The sequence below is a fragment of the Semicossyphus pulcher genome, unplaced genomic scaffold, assembly GCF_022749685.1.
Source record: "Semicossyphus pulcher isolate SPU_LCO1_2020_fin unplaced genomic scaffold, fSemPul1.0.p SCAF_18, whole genome shotgun sequence".
In the NCBI taxonomy this organism is placed as follows: domain Eukaryota; kingdom Metazoa; phylum Chordata; class Actinopteri; order Labriformes; family Labridae; genus Semicossyphus; species Semicossyphus pulcher.
Window position 1 is genome coordinate 24,021,599 of NW_027211691.1, and position 10,630 is coordinate 24,032,228.

At 45.4% G+C, this 10,630-nt stretch overlaps 1 protein-coding gene and 1 non-coding gene across 3 annotated transcripts in view; one reads left to right on the top strand and one right to left on the bottom strand.

Moving 5' to 3' along the window:
* Positions 1-2,954, top strand: part of LOC138595749 (cadherin-20-like) — a 68,084-nt gene extending 65,130 nt beyond the window's left edge. For both annotated transcript variants that reach the window (XM_069667155.1, XM_069667154.1), the window contains exon 12: positions 1,170-2,954. In XM_069667155.1, coding sequence (XP_069523256.1) covers positions 1,170-1,687 — 518 coding nt within the window. In that variant the 3' untranslated portion in view covers positions 1,688-2,954. The remainder of the gene's footprint in view (positions 1-1,169) is intronic.
* On the bottom strand, positions 392-463 carry trnae-uuc (transfer RNA glutamic acid (anticodon UUC)). Its single transcript has one exon. It is a non-coding gene; the product is annotated as a tRNA-Glu (tRNA).
* Positions 2,955-10,630: the final 7,676 nt, after the last annotated feature.

Genomic DNA, 10,630 nt, shown 5'->3' on the forward strand with positions numbered 1-10,630 from the left:
ATAGTGTGCGTCTCTAGTGCCCCTACATTGCTTTACAATCGCTAAGATATGTTGCAGCTTAAAGAACAAAGAACGCTATCCCACACAGAGAGTCGAGCCCGAGCCGTCTGGGTGAAACCAGGAATCCTCACCACCAGATCATACGGGACGTATGTTGTTTTTCGACAGTGTCGACTCAAACATGGAGGGGAGTTTGCTCAATGGTTTGAATGCACAATTCAAAGGTAGAAAGTGCTGATTTTACCAACTTTGTAGCTGTACTAAGACTTAGTTATGAATCAGGAGAATTAGTAACCCATACATATAAGACCCTGTTTGTACGACAGTCAGTACTATGAAAGAAGTACAGGAGGTCATGGCAGTGCAAAGAGGGCATGATTGTAAATGTAACTTCCCATACCGGGAGTTGAACCCGGGCCGCCTGGGTGAAAACCAGGAATCCTGACCGCTAGACCATATGGGACTGCTCACATTTCATCCCTGACGTTTCGTTTTCGACAACAAGGCAGTTTAAGTTTTCAAAGTTTTTGAAAATTGATTGACGGGAATCAATAGCAGAAAAGAATAGCATTCATGTACCAGAGAATTATCCCTTTTATGTAGACGTATCTATCAATTAAGAGAGTCTTTTAACTATGTTAAGGTGGATCTTGGAACATGCTAATCCAACAGGAAGTTACCTTTATAACTATTAGCAACATCTTAAGTGATACAACGTGGAAAAAGTCTCTAATTCCATATTTAATATATCTTACAAATATCGTTTATCCGGCTAAAAGCCCTCCTGTGAAATCAGAATTATTTTGAATCTATTCAGAACAATGAGCTCTCACTGGAAGATGTTTTACCTAAATGTATCGCTTCCTTCCAGTGGAGCGGCGTGAGTCAGCCAGCTGAGTCCGCACAGCGTTCACACTTACAGGTCTGCAGAGGGAGATAAAGAGGGTCCATGTCAGCCTGCAGGGGGGGGAGACAGAGAGATGCCACAGGGCAGCTGGTGCTAATGAACGCTCGCCAAGATGCAAAAGAAACTCATGTTTAATCTGAGCTGTCTTTTTCTTCAAGACCAACCAAAGTGTGCTGCCTCCTTCAAAATAAAAGTCTGTTTCACTCAGAGTGCAACAACATCTCATGCATGCTGACTGTTTCTTATCTCTTCTTTTGACCAGTGATGATTCTGCTCATGCTCTCCCTGCGCACCCACCGAAAGAAGCCGTACCTGTGCGACGAGGAGGAGAACGTCCACGAGAACATCGTGCGCTACGACGACGAAGGCGGCGGCGAGGAGGACACTGAGGCCTTCGACATCGCCGCCATGTGGAACCCGCGTGAGGCCCACCACCACCTGGGCAAAATGAGACAGGACATGCTGCCGGAGATCGAGAGCCTGTCGCGTTACGTCCCTCAGGCGTGCGTGATGGGCGGCGGCGGGGACAGTAACGTGCACGGATACGTGCTGGCGAAGCTCCTGGAGGCGGACTTGGACCCGTGCGCTCCGCCGTACGACTCTCTGCAGACGTACGCCTACGAAGGCGAAGGTTCGGTGGCTGAGTCGCTCAGCTCGCTCCAGTCCGGGGCGTCAAACACGGACCATGAGTACGACTATTTGAACGACTGGGGGCCTCGCTTTAAAAAGCTGGCTGAGATGTACGGCGTGCTCGAAACAAACAGTCCTCCCCTGTGGTAGAACAGCAGAACCTTTTGCCTTTTAATCTGAGATGAAACACACCAACAAAAAGATAAAAAGAAAGACAAAAACATCAGAGAAAAGACACAAACAGTGTGCAAGGAACACACAATAAAGCAGGATGTGCTCATGCTCACATCCATGACTGTTAGCACTTGAATTCCTGCCGAAGCCTCGATTCTCCACGGCCGCGCTGGCCTGGGACGCCCGCAGCAGCAGCAGCAGCAGCAGCAGCAGCAGCGCGAGCTGGTTTTTAAATCTCCCCCAGAGACAGGCTTCAGAGTCGGGCTGGATTTGGCAACCCTGTGAGGCCCGAAAGGAAGCGGCTTCAAAGCACATGTTAACTCCCCTGCCTGACCCCGCCACAGGCTGAGCCCCGCTGGTTCAAAGTGACGACTGATTTCTGCCAGAAAGAGGGACTACTTTTCTCACAGAGGCAGACTAACTCTGAAATACTGATCCTTTGTGCTTTTGTACGACACAACGAAAGAGAGAAGTCGTTGCTGCAATCGGAGACGCGTCCTTTTTTGTTCCATCTGTGGCAGGTCTTAATTTATTCCTTTGTTTCACAAGCTGTATTTATATTTTTTGCTAAATTATTCGGGTACTTCAAACCAACACTGTACTTAAAACTGCCGCTATGTGAGGAAACCGTTCACATATATGTTGTAACATACATGATGTTTTCCGTCTGTGTGATGATGCATCTCTCAGGAGATGGCGCTGTGTATTCCCACGTGGGTTCTCCAGGTCGTTTATTGTATTCTTGTTTTTCGTATCATTTGTATTGTAAAGCAGTTACACGCTCACGAGGATGAGAAGGAAGCCATTTTTAGGAAGTGGATGTTTTCCCAGCAGACGGTCAAATGTTACGTGGATTTGGACGAGCACACGACCGAGTCGCCTTTAAATTTCGGATCCACCAGCGTGCCAGAGTCCGACTGCAAACGAGGCTTGATGTATCCTGTTAGAGACGCTGTGTTTCACACAGACGAGGCTTAATCCTGCGATCCTGTGGACTTCAGAGACATCGATGACCTGCATCAAGTGCCAAATGTAAAAAAAGGACAAAAAGAAAAAGACGTTTTGGATGAAAAAAAATCTGCAAAAACACGAAAACCAAAATAAAAAAGGATTTTACAAACGGAGGAGAAACGAAAGGAACATTTTGATAATCTGATTGGTTGAACTTTACTTGAATCCATGTGGTCACTCATGCTACAGTAAGTGGTGTGTGAATGTAGATACTTTTTGTATTCTTGCTAATAAAAATCAGAAAATAACGCCGCCTCTCTTCTGTCCTTAAAAGCACCTTGAGCTGTTTCTGTTCACGTCGGAGCATCTTCAGGGTTTCACGTTAATAAACTGCTTCTCCACCAAACGCCCTGAAGCGTGACAAAAACCTAAGTCCTTGAAAAGATTAAGCAGCTTTTTGAATTTGCAATCATATTGTGAAGTGTTTCTGCAGCTGATTCACTTTTTATTACAGTTTCCCTCAAAGAACTTCGCTCGCTTGACTTATTTTGTTTTGCAGCGCCGATTAAAAGTTCATCCCCGGCGCTGCGTGCCGTACCTGAGCCTCCAGACTCGGTAGCACCTCGCTAAATCGTTCCATCTGATTGCTTTCACTGTAAACATGAAGGAGAGGAACATTTGCCAAAGGGAGTTAATCAATTGTAAGAGTCTGCTCTTAATTGCTTACGTCAATCAAAAGGAAACCAAAGAAGAAGAAAGTGGAAATAAAATCAAGCGAATCGACCCCGGACAATATTTTCCACAGCTTTGAAATCCATTTCCACCGTCGGGACAAATAAAGAAATACCTCTGACATCATCAGCTCGGGGTTACCTGCTGGGCGCCGCTCAACAGTGAAATTACTCACGAGATGAGCTTCTAATAAAGCCAGGATTTAAGTTTACACATAAATGCATTCATATCCTCCGGCATGCTGAGCAGAACACTTCAATTACACACCGGGGATTTCCCTCTAATTTGTCTCTTTGTTTTAACGCTCAACAGTCCACAAAAGGATTTACAATCTTTGTTTCCCCGTCTTGCATCATATCAAAGTTTCATCGTCGGGACATTACAGAAACTCTCTAACCTCCAACTTTATCTCATTGGTCAACAAGTCCCTCCAGGATGTCGCAGCAGCTCTTTTAAAGGAGCAATCCACCCCTGGAAAAAGCCGCTGTCAGTCAAAGCTGGTGTTCTCTGTAATCAATAGAAGCGATAATATTTGAAATTGGCGGCATAGCTGTTGAGAAAGTTGTACAAACAGCTCGTGGTTTCGCCCATTCTACATTCCTACAACACCCAGCATGCATTGCGCCCCTCCCTCTGAAAGGAACGGGCCAGCGAGAGACGCTGGAGCGAGAACGTTTCGCTGCAGGCGACGGCTCAGAGCGGGAGAGAATCTGAAACACAACGAGAATATTCCGGTGGATTGTCTAAAACATCTTCAGGTCTGCAGTCGACATTTCAAACCTGAGGTTTGTGAACGAGACATGACATCGGAGGCGGGCGTCCTAGATTGAGGAAGTGTAGTTTAGCGCGTGTTTAGGTTTTCCAGGGCCCGTTGGAGAAGCGGAAAGCGTCCTAATGGCATTAGCTCCCCATAACAGCATGATAGGACTAAGGTTGAAAATCAGCGCACTGGCCCTTTAAAATCTGCTGTGAGCGACTGGAACAAACACTCCAATGAAGCCATCTATTGGCTGAGTGAGCTGTTTGAAATTGACAGGAAGTGATGTCAGAAGACAAATAAAATGAATAAAAAATCAAATACAGACACGCACATCCCCCAGTGGGTGCTGGATCCAAAACAATCAAGTATATCAAATATCAAAGTACACCAGGAAGCTCCCGTCAAGGGTTTTAATCAGCATCATCAACATGCTGCACAAGTCTGACGAAGAGCATGCTCGAAACGTCACTTTGTGCTGATTAAATTACGGGAGCTTCCTGGTGTGCAGATCTTTAGATATAAAAAAAAAAAAAAAAGCTCATTTTGCACTGTGCGTGCACATTTAATGTTATCCATATGTACAGGAGAACGCACACATTATTTATTATGTTTACACCTTTGACTTCACTGTCGCAGGGAAATGGAATTATTGGTCACATTTGCAGAAAAGTTTGCAACTTCCTGGAGGGACTGAATAGTTGCCTTTCAGGATGGTAAGAAGTCTTTAGGATTGAGAAGGGGCTCTGTTCTCATGTGACAACAATACGTTTGTAGCTCGAGCATCTATCATAGGAAATAACACTAAAACGTTTAAGCTTTGTGTTCATGAGTGAAGCTGAGTTCTTAAAGCCTTTTCAATATTCAGAGTACACCTAGAAAGTCCAAATGAGGGCAAATAGTTTCCAAAAAATTATGCAGCAATATTCAAAATTGCAAGTGTGTTCATTATCTGCAATTTCTGTCTGCAGCTGTGGCTGCAATTTGTGTTTTAGTTAGTTTGGTTGAAGGCTGCACGGTGGTGCAGCGGTTAGCGCTGCGGCTCACAGCTTGAAGGTTCAATCAAGGTTCAGACGTAGTGGGCCTTTCGGTGCTCCGGCTTCCTCCCACATTCCAAAGATATGCTCATTAGGTTCATTGGTGACTCTAAATTTCCCGTAGGTGTGAATGTGAGCGTGAATGTTGTCTGTATGCGTCAGCTCTGAGATTGACTGGCGATCAGTCCAGGTGTAACCCCGCCTCTCGCCCAATGACAGCTGGGATCGGCTCCAGTTTCATTCCCTTTCAGCACAGTTAACTTCGGTGTCGCCTCCTTTCATTTAAAAAACGTTGATTGTGACTCTTAAAGATCGTGTGAAAATACCTCCAGAATTGCAGTGGCAGTCTCTCAGAGTTATTTTCCAACAAAACCTTTAAAATCTTAAAAGTGTTCAGTTCATCCGTTTCTCTTTGTTGGAGAGAAACTTCATGTTTCTGCGTCACAGTCTTCTGGTTTTATCTCTCAAAGTTGCTCTCTAGGTTACAAAACTCTTCAAGCGCTCCGTCAGCCGTCTCCTCCTCAAACACGAGCGGGATCTGCGCTCTCTGTGACCTCACTCCCATCACTCCTCACCATAAATCTCTTGTCAGGAGCTTTTGTCAGCATACAGAGCTCCTGTCCTCCCGTCTCTTTCCTCCTCGGTGCCCTTCTCCACACTTTGCCCAATCCTGCCGCATAAATTAAATCCTAACAAACCCCTCAAACTCTCTCAGACGCCCCATCGCAGCTTCTTCCTCCTCCGTCCTATTTGCCCCTGCCTCTCTCAGGGCCCTTTCCAGGCCGGCGCAGTGCCATCCGAAAGGCACTGAGGGGGTAATTTGTCTTAAGCTCCACTGCTCTTTCTAACAGACGACGGAGCTCAAACCGGAGGAGATAATAAGAAGGCTTCCAGCTTTAATCCTGCCGAGGGTAAACCGCTGCAGACCCAGTGAATCATCCCCTAATGCGGAGTGGAAAAACACACTCCGCTCTGCTGGAAATTGAGGGGCGGAAAGGAAGGCAAACTCACGGCCCTGAGAGAGAGGAGCAGGTCCACCCCGTCTGACATGTGGAGTCAGAGAGCGAGACGTATATACAGACCCAAATCACTACCAGGCTTTCCCTCCCTGATCCTCTTCTTATCTCTCTCTCTCTGTCTTTCCACCTCTTCCTCCGTCTTTCTCACACACATGCCCTCCACGTCCTTCCTCTCTTCCCTCGCTTCTCAGTCTTTGTCTTTCCCTCCTCGTCCTCCTCTCAGCCCGGCTCACGGGTGCAGTGCCGGGTTATTTCAGCTTTATCTCGTTTAAGCTGCAGCAGAACATCAGCTTTTCCTGTCAGAGTCTTTGCAGCTTGAACAGAGAGCGGTGCATCATCAGCGTATTACAGAAGCTCAGCTGTGGACGTTAGTGCACAGCGTTCTCTGTTCTGTTGTTTTCTGCAATTTCTTTGCAAATAAGTAGGCTACTAGCCTCTGCCTGGCCACCCACTGGTGAGTGGTTAGCCTACTTCACAAGTATTGGAGCACAATGACGATTAAATTATAATCAGTGAGATTTTTTAGTAGTATTTCAAGGTCAGAAGTTGTGTTCTCTCCTGAGTCTCCTACTTATCCTACTTGTCTCCAGACATTGCAAATTGCACATTAATCCTTACTTTAACATAATTAAAAATATGAGTTATGAGTTAATAAATTATGTGCATGCAAGCGGTGTTGGGTAACGTTACTTTTAAAAGTAACTTTTTACGTTCCTGCGTTACCTGCTGAGAAAGTGACGTGTTAGATTACTTTTGCGTTACCATGAATCAAACCCACTTTGCGCCTCTTTTCCACATGTGTGTTATATCATCAGGACGGCGTGTTGCCTGCTGTACGTCTACCTTTGAATCTATCGACTCTACCGTCACTGCAGAGCCTCGTTTACGGCCCATAATCTGTAACTCCGCAGCCTGATAACAGGAATGACAGACGCTGTATAACCTTTACAGCTCTTTATTATGCTAACAATGTGACAGTGAACTGGGCAGAGGCATACAGTATTAGGCACAGCTGTTTCCATGACAACAATACAACACAGGCTCTTAGTCCCACCAGTGTTGTGGAGCTGTGACTAGCTGCAGATGCCAGGAGGATGACCAGGAGTTGCTTTAATACTTGAGATTGTTACAGAAAAAAGTGCTGAAATTTGACATCTTAATGACACATTTCCTGGATCTCTCTCAGTCTGCAGCCTTTTGGAAACAGCTCTTTCCTGGAAACACATGAAAACAGAAGAATCAAAAGCAGCAGCGTCAAAGCAACCCTCATCTCTCGCACCTCCAGAACAGAATAACAGAGAGAAGCAGCACTGGAGCGTCCTCAAACACAAGGACGGGAAGTACTCCTGAGGTAAAGATGACAACAACATGACAGAGAAACACGAGAACACGCTCTGCTTTCTGTCTCACACCAAGTTAAAGTGATTCAAGGTGAGGAAGGAGGTTTTATTCTGCACTGTGAGATCCATCTCTCTCCTGCCTGCTTTGCACTTTTCATTATTGATGCCGCTGACAGACACCTGCGCCTGGCAGCCCGCTTATGTGAGAAGTGATCCAGGAGGTGTTAACTAGAAAGGCAACGGATTAAAAGAAATGTCCCTTCTGCTCCTCCGATCTCTTCTACTTCCTCTCACTTTGTTTTTATTCTGCATCCCAACGGAGGAAAACCGACACGTCTTTCAGCTTTGACTAAAATCAGAAAAATGAAGCGTGGAAACTCGAACTGGATCTGACAAATTGGACTTGGCACGCAGCGTATTAGGCACCCGGGACCCTCGCGATGAATGTCGCTTCCTACAAATAGAAAAACAGCGAGGGGGGGGAAGTGATAGAAGAGCGGATATGGAGGGTTTGTCAAATCAGAGCAGGATTGGGATTTGGACGCAGCGCTGGTTGTTGTCCCTGTGATCGTGTTCTTACTGAGCTGCCAGTCCAGTGAGTCCCAGCAGGACGGTTTGCTCTGATGAAAAACAGGAGCCCGGTAAACAGAGTGTTTGTGGATTTGACTCCTAGAGAGTGGATACGGATCATCTGTGGGGGTTAAATAAATAATAATAACAGAAGTGACGAAAGGTCAGGATATCTCAGCCTCCGCTGCTTTTAATTTGCACATTTTTATTTCAAAACTCTGATTTAAAAAAAAAAAAAAAGTCCGCAAAGACAGCTTAACCTGAGGTTGCATTATTCATTACGAGTGTTGAAAGACAGTATTTTATAAAGGCCAGGGTTGAGGAGGCATCCTTTCAAAGCAGCGGTTCTGACCCTTTTGGCTTCTGTCAGAGGTTTAATATTTATGTTATAAGTTCTTGACACTGATACAAAGACGTGAGAAGATTTTGACCTTTACTGATTATTCCTTTGAACATTTTACAACCCCCCAAAAAGTACAAATATGAACACAAATCTTATGCAACAGATCGCTCATTTTGTGACCGCTCAGATTCACCTTCCTGCCCCTTTAGAGGCCCCGATTCCACAGGTTGGGAACCGCTGCCTTAAACCCTGCAGGTAGCATCTCTCAGCGCTGACAATTAACCCTGATATGTGAAGGTTAAGAGCCCATTTTCAACCATGTAAGCCCATGTTAAAAAAAAACATGATTAGCATAATAATCTGCTTTGAACCAATCAAACCGCCCGGGAAGGACAATCATGCCGTTCAGTCCGCTGGCCATGAGCCAACAGTGTGCAGGTTTTCATTCCAGCAGGTGAAGGTGATATCTTCATGAAGGCGCGTTAATCAGTGAAATCAGCAGGTGGAGTCTTTGCTTAGATTAAATCCTGCACGCTCTCATCTCTCCCGTCTCACACGATTGTCCGTCCCTGGAGGCTAAAGCCACCGAGCAAATGGCTGAAGATAGACAGAAGACGTGCGGCTTGTGAGCATCCTGTCACGCACCCATGTACCGCCAGCTGTGCAGAGGCAGGCTGCAGCGAAAGCATTTCATGACAGACGAGGGACTTGCATGCACACACGAGTAATTCACTTTCCAAAGTCCATTAAATCACGACGCCGTGGCAAAGTGGACGAGGCAGCAAGTTTCTTACAATTATGTTCAAATTGATTTAAGTTATGATCCCAGCGCGCGGCTAATATACAAACATGTGGCGCTGTTTAAATATTCATCATGGCATCTGATAAACTGTTTTTTCTGTCAGTCTTGGTTTGGTTAATGACCTTTAACAGCGTTTGGTGTTTAAAAGACTTCTTCACACCTGAAGTCGTGCTTATTTCTTGTACACAAGCAAACCCCCTGTGCAGAATCTGAACTGACTCAGGCTGGAGATACATTTTTTAACCTCGCGTTCGCGTACACGACCGGCTGTGTCATGAACGTACTGTTCACATACTTGTCTCTGTTCTACCCGTGTTACCGGAGGATACCTCTAGAGGGCACACCAGAGAGCTCAGGCTGTATGCAACTACCGTATGTGCGGGATGTAATCAACAGACATGGCGACGCTGTGTTGACCCCGTCACATCCCCTCTGCCTCTACACTGCCCCTACTGGTCATGTGCAGACTGCATCTCGGGAGGAAGTGCACAGCTGACGCGCCAATTAGACGCAAGGAACACGTTGCAGCCATCATGCGATGCAAAAGCAGTTAAACGCGAGAGTATCTCCATCTTTAGTCCACATTAATATATTTTCTTCATAAAACTTTTATGTTTAGCGTTGTTAGCTAGGAATTCATCTCCTCCTATCTTATCGTGTAACAGTAGCCTACTGTTTGCTAGGTTCTTTTATGCTAACATTGTCTAAAGGTAGCTAGTGGGTTAACAATTTTGTTGTTTTACCTTGAAGTATGCCACAATAGTCTTTTTTGCTCAAGCGAAATCAATACAGAAGTGCCTTAAACCTGCATTCTTCCTAATGTCCAGCAGGGGGCTCTGATTCTATGAAACAAGACTGAGAAATGCCTCTTTTCTCAGTTAATTAAGGTATGGTCCAAATTCAAATAGAGGGCATGGCTACCTGTGATTGACAAGTCGCTGCCACAGTAGCCTGCCAACAAGGAGTATACACCGTGTTGTCCAAATATGGTCACTTCTGGTTCTAAAACAACAAGATGGCGATGGCTAAAATGCTCAACTCAAAGCTTCAGAAGAGCAGTCAAGAAACTACAACACTGGAGCTACAACCACATTCAATCAGCCTCATCAGAACATATCCATACAGGTGACATTTATTTGCTTCTGTACGTCCCATTAGTCCTCAGCAGGATCCTTCGATGGAAAATAACAGTCTGATATATTTTAAAGAGTCCTATATGTGTTTGGCATTTTGAAAAATCAATATTTGAGCCTCGTCAGGACGCAGAGAATCTGTATCTCATTGAATTTCATTACAAAAGCCCTTTATTACATTATTAACAGACTTGTGGCAGCCAGTACGAATGTAAGAAAGACGATTTTACAACAA